This window comes from Schistocerca serialis, chromosome 5 (genome assembly GCF_023864345.2).
Source record: "Schistocerca serialis cubense isolate TAMUIC-IGC-003099 chromosome 5, iqSchSeri2.2, whole genome shotgun sequence".
NCBI lineage: Eukaryota > Metazoa > Arthropoda > Insecta > Orthoptera > Acrididae > Schistocerca > Schistocerca serialis.
Window position 1 is genome coordinate 328,526,112 of NC_064642.1, and position 18,795 is coordinate 328,544,906.

Here is an 18,795-nt window from a genome sequence, read left to right on the forward strand (position 1 = left end):
AAATGCTTCCTAAAACCATGTTGATTCATGGACATAAGCTTCTCAGTCTCAAAAAAGTTTATTTTACTCAAACTGAGAATATGTTCAAGGATTTTGCAGCAAACAAAAGTTAGGGATATTGCTCTGTAATTTTGTGAGTCAATTCTTTTACCCTTCTTGTGTACAGGAGTCACCTGTGCTTCTTTCCAGGTGCGTAGAACTTTGTGCTCAGCAAGAGATTCATGATAAATGCAAGTCAGGTAAGGGGCCAGTTCCATAGAGTACTCGTTATAAAACCGAATTGGAATTCCATCTGGATCTGGTGATTTATTTGCTTTCATATCTTTCAGCTATTTCTCTATGCCAGGGATGCTTATCAATATGTCATTCATACGGAAGTCTGTCCAGTGGTCAAATGATGGAATGTTTGTATGATCCTCCTGTGTGAACGGTTCCTTGAATGTGAAATTTAAAAGTTTGGCTTTTGTTTTGCTATCTTCAACTGCCACACCAGACTCGTCAACAAGGGACTGAATCGAAGCCTTAGACCCACTTAATGATTTTACATGCAACCAGAATGAGATGGTAGACACCGATCTTGGACAGTTTCCATAGAAATGACCACAGACATTGATAAATGAAGCTTAGTAGAGAACCCTCCAAATATGCAGCTCTGTGATATAAAAATGTGGTATACTTTAATGTATGAAGATAATCATGTGATGATTGAAACTCATCATCTTATAATAAAAATGCCTTTGTGATGTGGACTGTTTTATAATTAATTTCAAATATTGTTTTGATTGCTGATTTACCCCAGAAATGTTTTCAAAAAATGTCACTGTAGATACAGCTCTTCCCAGAATATTGAGGAAATCTTAATAGACTCAATAAACTTTCAGAAACTGAACTTGATATGAATGCTTTTCTCCTGTGATACATGTAGTTTAATTTTGTCATTTATCTCACAAACTCCTCAAGTTGTACATTTATTGAATGAAAATTTCATTCCAATTAGTGTGTGAACTGAATCATAACTTCTTCATAGATTAAAACCTTGTATCTAACACTCATTCTTTGCTTTTTCCAGGTGCCTGTGCTTGAAAAATAGTAAACTTATTTCAAAACCTATTTCAGCAAAGAGTTTTGTCAGAATGATCTAGTTTACACATACTTTAAGATTAAATTTGTTGCTTAACCATGACCCATTCACTCACAGATACCATATACAAACTTTGATCATCCATCAGCGGTAAATTCAGTAGTTAATGTGCACTACAGACTGGCACTGGAGTAGCTGTTCTCTGCTTTGCATAACACACTCAGTGCGAATCATATGCTTTGAAGCACTTACAAATTGCTATAAATAAGAAAATTTTCCATGTTTCTACTTAACTAGAATAACAGAATGGTAATATAATAATATATCAAGTGGTTATAAACATTGTGACCAGAAGATGTTAATATTGAAATAAGTTAAATTAATACGAGATTTACACATCTGAATCTGAAATTCCATTTAATAAGTGATTGTGAGTTTCTAGGTATTTGGTATTTTATTGATTTTCTACATTCATATCAACATTTCCAGCCATTAATGTATATATTTCTGTATTTTCAGGAACACTGTGCAGCTGATCATTAACGTGGAAGACGAAAATGACAATGCTCCAGTTTTTTCTCGGAGCAAATATGAAGCCAGATTGCTTGAGAACCATCCAGTTTTTGAAACACCACTAGTGCTTGAGGCTCACGATATGGACTTGAATGGTTAGTTCAGTAGAATTCACAATAATATTTAAGTATATATGTAGTCCACACATGGCTTAAATGTTTCTTCACATTCTGCTCCATTCATATAGAACAGAAAGGACAGGATCTATCTTCCACTTGACTGCGAGTAGCATGTCAATGGAGTTTCAGGTGTCCTGTACAGGAAGGATTCAGGGTGTTGTACCGATCCTGCTAACGAACAAATTAGAGGTGCTGTCTTTTACTGAAACTGCAACTGAGCCATTGGGACTTACTTCATCTGCTTTGGGGAAACCTCTTTTGTCCAGAGTCAGGAGGAGGCAAATGCAAAAGGATTGGCAGTTCAAATGTATGGTGAATGATGGTAACCCTTAGGGAAATGGCAACAAGAGACAGAAAAGGACTCCAGGTGCATTCAGTGTGTATGTCTGGGAGCCTCATTCAACATGTTGAAGAGGCTATTCCGGCGGCCATTTTGGGAACGTGGTGCAATCAACTGCAGATTGAGGCAGATATTGGAACAAGTGATGCCCATGATCTGGGCTCTGAGGTCATTGTTGGGTCGTTCCAGTGACTGGCAGAGAAAGTTGAGAAGAACAGCCTTGCACATGCAGTTTCAACGAAGCTCAGAATTTGCAGAATTGTCCCCAGAACTGATTGTGGCCCTCTAGCACTGAGTCAAGTGGAAGGACTGAACCAGAGACTTCAAAGGATCTGTGATAAGCTAGGCTGTGACTTCCTGAACTTGCATCAAAGGGCTGAGAACTGTAGGGTCCGCCTAAATAGGTCAGGTGTGCACTACATATCAGAGGCTGTTACTTAGGTAGCTGGCTGCGTTTAGGGTGCACACAAGGATTTTTTAGATTAGGCAACTCTTCTTCCAGTACAGATAATAACAGCTGTAAGAGACTTGGAAGTATTAGTGTAAGATCTAAAGGGATGCCCCCCCCCCCCTGCTCCCCCTATAGGTGAGAGTATTAAAATCGTAGTAGTGAACTGTTGGATCTTGGTGGTTAATTGCCAAAGCATTCACAACAAAGTGCCAGAGTTTGAGGTGTTCCTGAAAAGTAGTGAAGTTCACATAATACTAGATACAATACAGAAAGCTGGTTCAAAACTGAAGTTGATAACAGTGAAATTTTTGGGGAACATTGAGTTATATTTTGAAAGGATAGGCAAATGAAAAATGGAGGTGATGTATCCACCGCAACAGGTGAGAAACTCAGATCCACTGAGATAGTAACTGAAGCTGCATGTGAGATTGTTTGGGCAAGACTCAGTACCAGAAGTGAGCCTAAAATGATAACTGGATCCTTCTATCACCCCCCAGACTCATCTCCTGAGGTAACCAAAAACTTTAGAGAGAACCTCGGTTCACTTGTACATAAGTTCCCTAATCATACTGTGGAGACTTTTCATAATCATCCAACAATTAATTGGGGAAATTACAGTTTTGTTAGTGGTGAGTATAATAAGACATCTTGTGAAACTTTGCTAAATACCTCCTCTGAAAACTACCTAAAACAGATGGTTAGGAACCCTACTCACGATGGAAATTATTGGATCTAATGGCAACAGATAACCTGATCTCTTTAGGATATCCACATTGAAACTAGTATCAGTGAGTGTGACACAGTTGTGCAACAATGATTACCAAAGTACAAAGGACAACTAAAACAAGATGAGGAACTTGAAATTTTCAGCATGGAGCAGGAGCATGTTGCAGAACTCTGGCTCAAGTTTAAAAGATCAGTTGACCATGCACTGTGTAGATATGTACTCAGCAGAACAGTTTATAATGGGAGGAAAGCTCCATCGTATATAGTCACTGTAAAGAAACTTCTAAAGAAATAGAATTACTGCATAATAGGTGTAAAACAAAGCATAGGGCTACAGATAGAAATATGCTGAATGAAATGCATTTGGCTGTCAAGAGAGCAATGCGTGATGCCTTCAATGACTATCATATCAGAATATTCTCAAGTGACCTTTCACAGAACCCAAAGATATACTGGTCATATGTAAAGGCTGTTAGTGGCACCAAAGTTAGTGTCCAGTCCCTGTCGAATGAGACAGGAACTGAAACTGAGGGTAGCAAAGTAAAAGCTGAAATGCTTCACTCTGTTTTCAAATGTTCCTATACAAAGGAATACACAGGAGAATTGCCCCAATGTAATCATCGTACCACTGAAAATATTAATGAAATAAGTGTTAGTGTCAGTGGTGTTCAGAAACAGCTGAAATCATTAAAATTGAACAAAGCCAGTGGAATACCAATGGAATGTTAATATCAGATTCTATACTGAATTCTGACTATAATCTATTGCAGTTCCCTTGACCAAAAAATCATGTCCAACTCTTGGAAAAAGGCACAGGTCACACCTGTCAACAAGAAGGGTAGTAGCAGTGATCCAAAAAACTACTGTCCAGTATCCTTGACACCACTTTGTTGTAGAATCTTAAAATGTAATGAGGCATCTTGAACAGAATAACCTCCTCAATGGCAATGAGTTTGGATTTCAAAAACATCAATCATGTGAGACCTAACTCGCGCTTTTCTCACATGGCATACTGAAAGCTTTGGATCAAGGCAACCAGGTAGATGCAGAATTTCTTGATTTCCAAAAAGCATTATACTCAGTACTGTCAAAAGCACAGTCATATGGGGTATCCAGAATGAGATTTTCACTCTGCAGTGGAATGTGCGCTGATATGAAACTTCCTGGCAGATTAAAACTGTGTGCTGGACCAAGACTCGAACTCGGGACCTTTGCCTTTCGCGGGCAAGTGCTCTACCAACTGAGCTACCCAAGCTCAACTCATGCCCCGTACACACAGCTTTACTTCTGCCACTACCTCGTCTCCTACCTTCCAAACTTTACAGAAGGTCTCTCCCGAGTTCGAGTCTCAGTCCGGTACCGAGCGAGGTAGCGCAGTGGTTAGCACACTGGACTCGCATTCGGGAGGACGACGGTTCAATCCCGTCTCCGGCCATCCTGATTTGGGTTTTCCGTGATTTCCCTAAATCGCTTCAGGCAAATGCCGGGATGGCTCCCTTGAAAGGGCACGGCCGATTTCCTTCCCCATCCTTCCCTCACCCGAGCTTGCGCTCCGTCTCTAATGACCTCGATGTCGACGGGACGTTAAACACTAATCTCCTCCTCCTCTCAGTCCGGTACACAGTTTTAATCTGCCAGGAAGTTTCATATGGGGTATCAGTTGAAATTTGTGACTGAATTGAGGACTTTTTGGTAGGGAGGACAAAGCAAGTTGTCTCAGATGGAGAGTTATCGACAGATATAGAAGTTGCATTGCATATCTATGGCACTGCAGACAGTATTAATAGTAAAATCAGGCTTTTTGTAGATGATGCATGTATATATAATGAAGTACTATCTGAGATAAGATGCATAAGATTCACTGAGATCTTGATAAAATTTCTCAACATGGTGCAGATATTGGCAGCTTACTCTAAATGTTCTGAAATGTAAAATTTTGCACTTCACAAAATGAAAAAAGGTACTATCCTATGACTATAATATCAGTAAGTCACTGTTGGAATCAGTGTTCTCAACAAATAAGTAAGATTCTCAGCCACCTGTGTAATAGCTCTCTGGAACAGGGCATTTTCCCTGATAGACTGAAATATGCTATTGTTATACCTTTGCATAAAAAGGGGGATAGATCTGATGTCAACAATTACCGTCCAATCTCCCTTCTAACAGCGTTATCCAAAATTTTTGAGAAAGTAATGTATTCAAGAGTAGCTTCACATATCTGTAAAAATGAAGTACTAACAAAATGTCAGTTTGGTTTCCAGAAAGGTTTTTCAACAGAAAATGCCATATATGCTTTCACCAGTCAAATTTTGAATGATCTGAATAACCGAACACCTCCCATTGGGATTTTTTGTGATCTCTCAAAGGCTTTTGATTGTGTAAATCATGAAATTCTGCTAGACAAGCTCAAGTATTGTGGCATGAGTGGGACAGTGCACAAATGGTTTAATTCGTACCTAACTGGAAGAGTGCAGAAAGTTGAAATAAGTAGTTCTCGTAACATGCAAAGATCAGCACATTCCTCAAACTGGGGAACTATCAAGAATGGGGTTCCACAAGGGTCAGTCTTGGGTCCTTTGTTGTTCTTATTATATATTAATGACTTGCCATTCTATATTCATGAAGAGGCAAAGTTAGTTCTCTTTGCTGATGATACAAGTATAGTAATCACACCTGAGAAACAAGAATTAATGGATGAAATTGTCAATACTGTCTTTCAGAAAATTACTAAGTGGTTCCTTGTAAACGGACTCTCACTGAATTTTGATAAGACACAGTACATACAGTTCCGTACAGTGAATGGTATGACGCCATTAATAAATATAGACCTTAATCAGAAGCATATAGCTAAGGTAGAATATTCCAAATTGTTAGGTATGTCCATTGATGAGAGATTAAATTGGAAGAAACACATTGATGATCTGCTGAAACGTTTGAGTTCAGCTACTTATGCAATAAGGGTCACTGCAAATTTTGGTGATAAACATCTTAGTAAATTAGCTTACTATGCCTATTTTCACTCATTGCTTTCATATGGCATCATATTTTGGGGTAATTCATCACTGAGGAATAAAGTATTTATTGCACAGAAGCGTGTAATCAGAATAATAGCTGGAGTCCACCCAAGATCATCCTGCAGACATTTATTTAAGGATCTAGGGATATTCACAGTAGCTTCTCAGTATATATACTCTCTTATGAAATTTGTTATTAACAACCAAACCCAATTCAAAAGTAATAGCAGTGTGCATAACTACAATACTAGGAGAAGGGACGATCTTCACTATTCAAGATTAAATCTAACTTTGGCACAGAAAGGGGTGAATTATACTGGCACTAAAGTCTTTGGTCACTTACCAAATAGTATCAAAAGTCTGACAGATAACCAACAAGTATTTAAGAAGAAATTAAAAGAATTTCTGAATGACAACTCCTCCTACTCCATAGAGGAATTTTTAGATATAAATTAAGAAAAAAAAATATTAAAAAATAAAAAAATAAAATAAAAATAAAAAAACACAAAAAAATAAAGTTGTTATATTAACTTAACTATGTTGTTAAATTAACCTAATTATGTCACGTATTGGAAAATTCGACTCGTTCCACATCATTACGAAATATCATATTCATGATCCATGGAACTAGTATTAATCTAATCCAATCTAATCTAATCTAGTCAACTTGTGCAAATACCTGAGTGTAACACTTTGTAGGGTTATGAAATGGCATGATCACATAGGTTCATTGGTAAAGAAGGTGGTAGACTTCAGTTTATTGGTAAAATACTGGGGAAGTGCAATCAGTCTACAAAAGAGATTGCTTACAAATCACTCATGTGATCCATCCTATAATATTGCTCAAGTGTGTGGGACTAACAGAGATAGAAATAACAGAGGATATTAACCGTATGCAGAGAAGGGAAGCATGAATGGTCCCTGGTTTGCTTAATCCATGAGAAAGTGTTACAAAATACTGAAGAAACTGAAATGGCAGACTCTTGAGGACAAATAGTTTTATCCCAAGAAAGTCTGTTAACAAACTTTCAAGAACCAGCTTTAAATGATTACTCTAGCAGTATACTACAATCCCCTATCTATCACTCACAAAGATCTTGAAGATAAGATAAGAATAATTCTGCATGCACAGAGGCATTCAAACATTCATTCTTCCCACACTCCATATGTGAATGGAACTGAAAGAAACCCTAATAACTGGTACAATGGGATATACCTTCTGCCACGCACCTCACGGTGGTTTGCAGAGTATAGATCTAGATGTATAGATCCATTTTTTCCCACTGATATTGAGAGATGGTGGGTGGAGTAATCACAGTGGTGAATGTGTGAAGAACAAAGTAGTGAACCACAGTATTCTGATTTTTTAAGTAGCAGTTCTATTTTCTTCTGTCATGATTATGCTGTATCAATTCCACATGTCCCCTCTGTTGAAAATTATTTTTTCTTTAGCCATCATTCATCCATCCATAATTTTTTTTCCTAGTATTATATGACATGTCAGAAATAACACCCACTAATAAATAATCAATTGGACATGCAGTAGATCTTATACTAAAGCTGAACTGAGAGGCAGTTAATACGTTATGATCAGTATTCTATGATAGGCCACTTTCTCAAACATTTTTGAAAAGACTAGAAGTAGTAAAATACATCTGTAGTTATCCTTGGCTTTATACGAGGGTTATTCCAAAAGTAAGGTCCGGTTATTAAAAAAAATCAAAACTAAAATGTTTTTTCAAAACAATTGTTTTATTTACATTCCTTACATCTTTATCTATTTTTCTACATAACTTCCATACTTATTTAAACATTTGTCACATCGTTCAACAAGCTTTTGAATGCCCATGTTATAGAAATCGGCCGCCTGTGACGATAACCAGTCCTTAACTGCTTCTTTCACTTCATCATCTGTGTCGAAGCGCTTGCCGCCGAGAAACTCCTTTAAGTAACGGAACAGGTGGAAATCACTTGGCGCCAGGTCCGGACTGTAAGGAGGATGGTCCATCTGTTCCCATCCAAATTTCTTGATCAGAGCTTGCGTTTCATTTGCATTGTCATGCAACAACAAGATTCCAGACGACAAAAGACCACGTCGCTTATTCTGGATTGCACGTCGAAGTTTAGTCAGGGTAGCGCAGTAGGCGGCTTTATTAATCGTTGTTCCTCTCTCCATAAAGTCGACTAACAATACTCCACGTCTATCCCAGAACACAGTCGCCATAACCTTACGTGTTGAGATTGTCTGCTTTGCCTTGACCTTGACTGGCGATGACGTGTGACGCCATTGCATTGACTGACGTTTAGACTCTGGAGTGATGTGAGAAACCCATGTCTCATCCCCTGTGACAACATTGTCTAAAAGACTGTCACCTTCCTTATGATATCGCTCCAAAAAATCAAGAGCAAAAGCCATTCTTTTCATTCGTTGGGGCTCAGTAAGCAGCCTGGGAACCCAACGGGCACACAATTTGTGAAACTTCAAATGTTCAGACACAATTCTGTACAAAGTTGTTCTACTCACATTCGGAAAATGCATGTCTACGTCTGTAATAGTGAATCGGCGATCTTCACGAATTTTTTTGTCAACCGCATTGACCAAATCGTCCGAAATCACTGATGGTCGGCCACACCGTGGTTCATCGTGCACATTATCCCATCCTTCATTAAAAGCTCGCACCCACTTGTGCACTTTACTGTCGCTCATTATGTTAGGACCGTACACTTCAGTAATCTGCCGATGGATTTCCGCCGCTGAATTGTTTCTTGCAGACAAAAACCGTATCACTGCCCTTACTTCACAATCGGCGGGCTGATCAATTGTCTTAAACATTGTAAAGTGACACTGTGAACTACACTCAGCAACAGTAACAAAGCGAATGGCGGCGTTTGACGCGCAAGGCTTGCCAGGAGTCGGCGCGCATGCGTGTTTTGTCATTGGCGCCAAATTTCAATAGTTACGGCGAATCGGACCTTACTTTTGGAATAACCCTCGTAGATGTGTGTTACTACAGCATATTTAAATCTGTTAGAAAATATGCAACAAGTTATTGATTGATTCCAAAGATAGGGTAATGTAACTTAAGTCTTCCTCCAAAAAATATGAACCGTAAGACAAAATCTCTGTAATCACACACTTTCAGTATGTGATGTGTATGCATTTAGAAAAGTCACAATAATATTGCATAATTGCTTTTATGTCATGCTTATGATTTCTTTATTATTGTTAATCACATGACATACACAGATGATAGATGAAGACTGCATGTGTATAATTGTACAATAGGTTATATATATATATATATATATATATATATATATATATATATGTGCGTGTGTGCGAGTGTATACCTGTCCTTTTTTCCCCCTAAGGTAAGTCTTTCCGCTCCCGGGATTGGAATGACTCCTTACCCTCTCCCTTAAAACCCACATCCTTTCGTCTTTCCCTCTCCTTCCCTCTTTCCTGATGAGGCAACAGTTTGTTGCGAAAGCTTGAATTTTGTGTGTGTGTTTGTGTTTGTTTGTGTGTCTATCGACCTGCCAGCGCTTTTGTTCGGTAAGTCACCTCATCTTTGTTTTTATATATATTTTTTCCCACGTGGAATGTTTCCTTCCATTATATTGATATATATATATATATCCACACAACACCTTCAACCCATTACGTGCAGTCTCCCATCTTTCATCAAAGACACCAACCACTTTCTCGAACGCCTGGAATCCTTACCCAATCCGTTACCCCCAGAAACCATCCTTGTAACCATTGATGCCACTTCCTTATACACAAATATCCCGCACGTCCAGGGCCTCGCTGCAATGGAGCACTTCCTTTCACGCCGATCACCTGCCACCCTACCCAAAACCTCTTTCCTCATTACCTTAGCCAGCTTCATCCTGACCCACAACTTCTTCACTTTTGAAGGCCAGACATACCAGCAATTAAAGGGAACAGCCATGGGTACCAGGATGGCCCCTTCGTACGCCAACCTATTCATGGGTCGCTTAGAGGAAGCCTTCTTGGTTACCCAGGCCTGCCAACCCAAAGTTTGGTACAGATTTATTGATGACATCTTCATGATCTGGACTCACAGTGAAGAAGAACTCCAGAATTTCCTCTCCAACCTCAACTCCTTTGGTTCCATCAGATTCGCCTGGTCCTACTCCAAATCCCATGCCACTTTCCTTGATGTTGACCTCCACCTGTCCAATGGCCAGCTTCACACGTCCGTCCACATCAAACCCACCAACAAGCAACAGTACCTCCATTACGACAGCTGCCACCCATTCCACATCAAACGGTCCCTTCCCTACAGCCTAGGTCTTCGTGGCAAACGAATCTGCTCCAGTCCGGAATCCCTGAAGCATTACACCAACAACCTGACAACAGCTTTCGCATCCCGCAACTACCCTCCCGACCTGGTACAGAAGCAAATAACCAGAGCAACTTCCTCATCCTCTCAAACCCAGAACCTCCCACAGAAGAACCACAAAAGTGCCCCACTTGTGACAGGATACTTTCCGGGACTGGATCAGATTCTGAATGTGGCTCTCCAGCAGGGATACGACTTCCTAAAATCCTGCCCAGAAATGAGATCCATCCTTCATGAAATCCTCCCCACTCCACCAAGAGTGTCTTTCCGCCGTCCACCTAACCTTCGTAACCTCTTAGTTCATCCCTATGAAATCCCCAAACCACCTTCCCTACCCTCTGGCTCCTACCCTTGTAACCGCCCCCGGTGTAAAACCTGTCCCATGCACCCTCCCACCACCACCTACTCCAGTCCTGTAACCCGGAAGGTGTACACGATCAAAGGCAGAGCCACGTGTGAAAGCACCCACGTGATCTACCAACTGACCTGCCTACACTGTGACGCATTCTATGTGGGAATGACCAGCAACAAACTGTCCATTCGCATGAATGGACACAGGCAGACAGTGTTTGTTGGTAATGAGGATCACCCTGTGGCTAAACATGCCTTGGTGCACGGCCAGCACATCTTGGCACAGTGTTACACCGTCCGGGTTATCTGGATACTTCCCACCAACACCAACCTATCCGAACTCTGGAGATGGGAACTTGCCCTTCAGTATATCCTCTCTTCTCGTCATCTGCCAGGCCTCAATCTCCGCTAATTTCAAGTTGCCGCCACTCATACCTCACCTGTCTTTCAACAACTTCTTTGCCTCTACACTTCTGCCTCGACTGACATCTCTGCCCAAACTCTTTGTCTTTAAATATGTCTGCTTGTGTCTGTATGTGTGGATGGATATGTGCATGTGTGCGAGTGTATACCTGTCCTTTTTTCCCCCTAAGGTAAGTCTTTCCGCTCCCGGGATTGGAATGACTCCTTACCCTCTCCTCTAAAACCCACTTCCTTTCGTCTTCCCCTCTCCTTTCCTCTTTCCTGATGAGGCAACAGTTTGTTGCGAAAGCTTGAATTTTTTGTGTGTATGTTTGTGTTTGTTTGTGTGTCTGTCGACCTGCCAGCACTTTCATTTGGTAAGTCACATCATCTTTGTTTTTAGATATATATTTCCTACGTGGAATGTTTCCCTCTATTATAACCATATATATATATATATATATATATATATATATATATATATATATATATATATATATATATATATATATAAAAAACAAAGATGATGTGACTTACCAAATAAAAGCGCTGGCCAGCGCTTTTGTTTGGTAAGTCACATCATCTTTGTTTTTAGATATATTTTTCCCACGTGGAATGTTTCCAGCTCGATAGCACACAAACAAACACAAACATACACACAAAATTCTAGCTTTTGCAACCAATGGTTGCTTCATCAGGAAAGAGGGAAGGAGAGGGAAAGACGAAAGGATGTGGGTTTTAAGGGAGAGGGTAAGGAGTCATTACAATCCCAGGAGCGGAAAGACTTACCTTAAGGGGAAAACAGGACGGGTATACACTCGCACACACACACATATCCATCTAAAAACAAAGATGATGTGACTTACCAAATGAAAGTGCTGGCAGGTCGACAGACACACAAACAAACACAAACATACACACAAAATTCAAGCTTTCGCAACAAACTGTTGCCTCATCAGGAAAGAGGGAAGGAGAGGGAAAGACGAAAGGATGTGGGTTTTAAGGGAGAGGGTAAGGAGTCATTACAATCCCGGGAGCGGAAAGACTTACCTTAGGGGGAAAAAAGGACGGGTATACACTCGCACACATATTTAAATATGTCTGCTTATGTCTGTATATGTGTGGATGGATGTGTGTGTGTGTGCGAGTGTATACCCGTCCTTTTTTCCCCCTAAGGTAAGTCTTTCCGCTTCCGGGATTGGAATGACTCCTTACCCTCTCCCTTAGAACCCACATCCTTTCGTCTTTCCCTCTCCTTCCCTCTTTCCTGATGAGGCAACAGTTTGTTGCGAAAGCTTGAATTTTGTGAGTATGTTTGTGTTTGTTTGTGTATCTATCGACGTGCCAGCGATTTCGTTTGGTAAGTCACATCATCTTTGTTTTTAGATATATTATTCTCTCTCTACAGCAGAGCAGATGGTCTTCAGTCTGAAGACTGGTTTGATATCTTATGCAAGCCACTGCATCTTCAAATAATTACTGCTACATCTATTAGGATCTGCTGTATTATTCATCTCTTGGTCTCTCTTTCTACAATGTTTAATCCCCCCTTCCAATACAAAACTGACACTTCCCCTCCCCCTTCCAATACCAAACTGATAATTCCTTGATGCCTCATAATATGCCCTATCAACCAACCCCTCCTTTTAGTGAAGTTGTGTCACAGATTTCTTTTCTCCCCAGTTTGATTCAATACATCTTCACTGATAATCCAGTCTTCCTGTCTTATTATTAGCATTCGTCTATAGCACCACAATTCTAAAGCTTCTAGTCTGCCCCCATTAGCTGAGTGGTCAGCACAGCAGAATGCCACACCAAGGGGCCTGGGTTTGATTCCCGGCTGGGGCAGGAGATTTTCTCCGCTCAGGGACTAGGTGTTATGTTGTCCTCCTCATCATTTCATCCCCATCTCTGACGCACAAGTCGCCCAATGTGGCGCCAAATGCAATAAGTACTTGCCCTCGGCAGCCGAACTGAATGGGGGACTCCCAGCCCACAATGCTGTACACTCATTTCCATTTTTTTTCTAAAGCTTTTATTCTCTTCTTATCTGAACAGCTTATACTCTGCATTTCAGTTCTGTGCAAGGCTACACTCCAGACCAGTGCCTTCAGAAAGGACTTCTCAACATTTAAGTCTATATTTGGTACTAACAAATTTCTCTTCTTCAGGAATGCTATTCTGGACATTGCTAGTCTACATTTTATATCCTTGTACTTCAGTCATCATCAGTATTTTACTGTCCAAAGAGCAAAACTTATCTACTATTTCTATTGTCTCATTTCCTAATTTAATTCTCTCAGCATCATCTGATTTAATTCTACCACATTCCCTCATCTTTGTTTTGCATTTGTTGATATTCAACTTACATTCTCCATTACAGACACTGTCCATTCCATTAAACTGCTCTTTGAAAGTCTTTACTGTCTCTGACAGTCATCAAACATTAAAGTTTTCATTTCTTCTCCCTGAACTATAATTCCTTTTCCAAATTTTTCTTTGGTTTCCTTTTCTTGATATACAGACTGTATAATGTCAGGGGTAGGCTACAACCTGTGTCATTCCCTTCACAACTGGTGTTTCCCTTTCATGCCCTTCGACTCTTATAACTGCTGTTTGGTTTCGATACAAGTTGTATATAACCTTTCATGCCCGACATTTTACCCCTGATACCTTCAGAATTTCAAAGAGCGTATTCCATTCAACACCGTTAAAAGCTTTCTTGAAGTCTACAAATGCTATAAATGTAGGTTTATCTTTCCAACTCTACCTTTCTAAGACAAGTCTTAGTGCCAGTCATTTTTTCAGAACCCAAACCAATCTTCCCCAAGATCAGCTTTCTTCTGTAAAAAATTCATGCTACCATTTTGCAATCATGACTTATTAAACTGATAGTTTGGTAATATTCACACCTGTTAGCACCTAGATGGTATACAAATGTGTTCTATGGTAGTGTGTATTGCCTTCATGTGTTTCTTGGCTGTGGTAATGTATTCACTGTGCTGTTCACAGAAACTTACCTGCATTCTTATTTTCATATTCATAATTTCGAATTATTACATCCTTCTTTAAATCAGAGTATTTCCCCTCTCTTGTACATATTGTGCACCAGATAGAATAGTTTAGTCTTGGCTGGCTGTCCTAAGGATATCAATAGTTCTGACGGAATGTAAGCCACACCTGGGGCCTTGTTTCAGTTTAGGCCTTTTAGTGCACTGTCAGATTCTTCTCACAGTATCCCATCTCACCCTCATACACTTCCTCTTGTCTTCAAGTCTGTTTCCCTTGTCTAACCTCTCTCTATACTCCTTCAACCTTTGAGCTTTCCCTTCTTTACTTGGTTCTGGTTTTTCATCTGAGCTCTTGATGTGCAAGAAGCTCCTCTATATACTCCAAAGATCTCTTCAGTTTTCCTGTATATTTCTCCTAGTTATACATGTTTCTATAAATTTACATTTATCCTCTAGCCATTCCTGCTTGGCCATTTTGCACTTTTTGTCAATCTCATTTTTAGATGTTTGTATTTTCTTCTTCATCAATTACATTCAGTAGCTCCCATAATATCCAAGGATTTATGCAGGGCCTTGTCTTTTCATCTATTCGATCCTCTGCTGCCTTCACTATTTCATCCCTCAAAGCTACCCATTCATCTATTACTGTATTCCTTTCCTCAGTTTCAGTCAATTGTTGCCTGTTGCTTCCCTTGGAAACTCTCAACAACTCCTTGTTCTTTGAACATGTCCAAGTACCAAATACTTAATTTGCTACCTTTTTGCAGTTTCTTCAGTTTTAATTTACAGTTCATAACCAATAAATTGTGAACTGAGTCCACATCTACCCCAGGGAATACTTTAAAACATGGTTCTGAAATCACTTTCTTGCCATTATACTAGGCGTGTTTTTTAAGTAAGTACCATTTTGAAATTAAAAAAGACGTGCTAAGATATCTCAATAATTTTATTTTTATATGAAAGCCTGTACCTTAATCTACTTTTCTACATAATTTCTGTCAATATTGAGGCACTTGTCGTAACGTTGTACCAGTTTTTGAATACCCTTCTCATAGAAGTCTCCACCTGACTTGTTAACCGCTACATCACCACTGTTTTGACTTCATCATCGTCTTGAAGACACTGACCACCCAGGTGTTTCTTCAAGTGGAGGAACAGATGGTAGTCACTGGGTGCAAGATTGGAGCTGTACGGAGGATGTTCCAGAGTTTCCCATTGAAAAGATGTGATGAGATCTTTGGTCTGATTCACCACATGCAGACGGGCATTGTCTTGCAGCAAATTGATACCCTTGCTCAACTTCCATGGACTGTTGCTTTGATTCTGGTGTAACGTAGGCCACCCATGTTTCATTGCCCGTAACAATTTGGCTTAAGAAATCATCACCAGTGTTGTGGTACCACTCAAGGAAAGTCAATACACTGTCTAAACCTTTGGTTTTGTGCACATCTGTCAACATTTTCAGTACCCAACGTGCGCACAATTTTCGGTAATTCAAGTGCTCGGTCACAATGCCATACAAAACACTATGAGAAATATTAGGAAAGTCATCCTGCAAGGAGGAAATTGTAAAGTGTCTGTTTTCTCTCACCTTATTGTCCACTTCCTGCACCAAACTTTCATTAACGACCGAAGGACACCCACTCTGTTGTTCATCATGCACATTTGTGCGGCCATCTTATATGCTCTCACCCACTTTCTTACCATTCCATCGCTCATAATGTTTTCTCCGTAAACTGAACAGATCTCACAATGAATATTGATTGCTTTTAGGCCTTTAGCACTAAGAAATCTTATAACAACCCATTCTTCACAGTCGGCGGGACTCACTATTATTGGAGGCATCTTAAACACTCAGTACACAACGTAAACAAGGAAGAATCAGACTGTAATGGCGTCAGTGCATAGATTAAGGTACAGGCTTTCACGTAAAAATAAAATTATTGAGATATCTAAGCATGTCTTTTTTTTTTAATTTCAAAATGGTATTTACTTAAAAAACACACCTCATATTGTCCAGTATCTCCAGGTCTCTTCCATGTCTGCACACATGATTCTTAAATCTAGTGTTAGTGATGATCAAATTATGCTTTGTGCAAAATTCCACCAGGCAGTTTCATCTTCCATTCTTCCCTCAAGACTACTTTTCTTTCTCTATCTGCTATTGAATTCAGTTCCCCATCACAAATAAATTTTTGTGTCCCTTAACTATCTGAATAATATCAGTTATCTCATCATACATTTTTTCAATCTCATCATCATCTGTGGAACTAGTTGATGTAGGAATTTGTACTACTGTCATGTGTGTTGGCTTAATATGTATCTTAGCAATGATAATATATTCACTGTGCTGTTCATCTGAATTAGACAACATACACACACACACACACTCACACTCACTCACTCAAGCAAACACAAGTAACACACACACATGACCACAGTCTCTGGCTGGAAGCTTACTTGTTTGACCTTCTCGTTGTTGTGCCTGTCTGTGACTGAACATCTTCGCTATGTGGTGAGAGCAGTTTATCCTCTTCATAATGTTATGATTTCCCTTTTTTAATTTTCTAACTTACCTACTCAATTAAGCATTCTACATTTCACAAGCCAAATTATAGAATGCCAGCTTTGTTTCTCCTGAAGATAACATTCTCCTTAGTAGTCCCTGCATAGAGATCTGAATGGGAGACCACTTTATTCAGGAACATTTTATCCAAGAGGGTAAAGTAGACCTGCTTGCCCTACATGAAAAAGAGGCTGTAGTTTTCCTTTGCTTTCTGCCATTCACAGTTACAGTGCAGCATGATTCTGGTGGCGAATGTTACAAGGCCAGATCAGTCAATCATTCAGACTGTCACCCCTGCATCTACTGAAAAGTCTGCTGTCCCTCCTCAGGAACCACATGTTTGTCTTATCTCTACATAGATACCCCTCCATTGAGGCTGCATCTGCAGTACACCTATCGATATTGTTGAGGCACACAAGCCATCCCAACTTGACAAGGTCTATGGTGCATGGGGAGGCAGCTCAAGTTAAGCCAGCAGCTCTCTCAAAGCATTGAAAGATACATGATGTCATTAGAAGTCTCTAGAGACCCTACTGAAAATGGTATGAATGTTAAGTTACACCTATGAAAGTACATAAATGCATGCTTAGTGCATCAACATCATAGATTACTTTCTACTTCAATAAGTCAACAGAGAGCATCATGTGAGTCAATATGAACAGGATCACAGGGGTCCATAAGTATGTTCATTCTCTCCAAGAGATTTCTCATGAGTCATATGTGCCCCATATCTCTATTACTGCTGTTATTATAAAGTAGAAAAATCATGGAAATAATAAACCCATTGCTATTCTCATAGGTCTACTGAAGCAGTAGGGACTGTCAAACTCTAAATCTTATTGCACAGAACAATCATCAAACATCTTGCTCAGCTAATGCAGGTCATACTGTAATCAGTATCAAATACGGCAGACCTTAATTTTCATGGTAGTGCTACTGCCTTGAAACTCCAATAAAAAAATGATATGCAAAATAGATTAAAATGATACAGAAAGCACTTTCATTGTGCTCTGAAAGATGATATTTATGGTACAGTGAATATTGTAGCACTCAGTTGGCTGTATGTTGACCTAATGTATGATTGGGAAATAGTGTTTATCTGAAAAAGCCATGAAAACTGAAATTCAGTGGAGCTGGTATGGTGGACTAGGATTACTTTGCCTGGTTTGGACACATGCTATTGTTTTTACTCAATAAAAAGTTGAGACAATGTGTTCTAGAGACATGGTTACTTCTCAAACTCTAGAAACAGTTTTTACATTTGACCTTCCTGTATCAGCATGATAATTATTCTCTCAAAAAAGCAACTACCACTGTATGGGAGAGGGTGGGGATCCAAAAATAATGAGAGGTGTTGTACAAAACCTTGTGCATTTGACAGAACATTTTCAGAGCTAAAACGCCTTTAAACTGGTATCCATCAGACGTTATACATTTGGTATAACTTTTTTCTAGTGGTGGAAACAGTTTTTAAACTGATCTGAATTTACCCTGTTTAGTGCCTCTTCCCTTTTAGGTTTCTTTTCATTTTTGGGAACAAAAAAAGTCACGGGGAACCAGGTCCAGTGAGTAGTGGGGATGAAAAACTATTGCCTTTTGGTTTTTGGCCAAAAACTGCCTGACACTCAATGCTGTCTGTAAAGCAGCATTGTCATGGTGCAAAAGCCAATCTCCTGATTGCCATAAGGTGGGTCATTTTTTCCTCACTGCTTCACATAATTGTATTAGCACTTCACGGTAATAATGTAGGTTGGCTGTGGTAGTCTGGAGGTTGAATTCATTGTGGATGAT

The 18,795-nt window shown here is 39.6% G+C and overlaps 1 protein-coding gene across 1 annotated transcript in view; it reads left to right on the forward strand.

Annotated features, from left to right (window-relative positions):
• The window catches only part of LOC126481269 (cadherin-23), a 505,796-nt gene that overhangs the window by 318,723 nt on the left and 168,278 nt on the right, over positions 1–18,795 (forward strand). Inside the window, exon 14 of the mRNA XM_050104895.1 lies at positions 1,601–1,749. Within this exon, the coding sequence (XP_049960852.1) occupies positions 1,601–1,749 (149 nt within the window). The remainder of the gene's footprint in view (positions 1–1,600; positions 1,750–18,795) is intronic.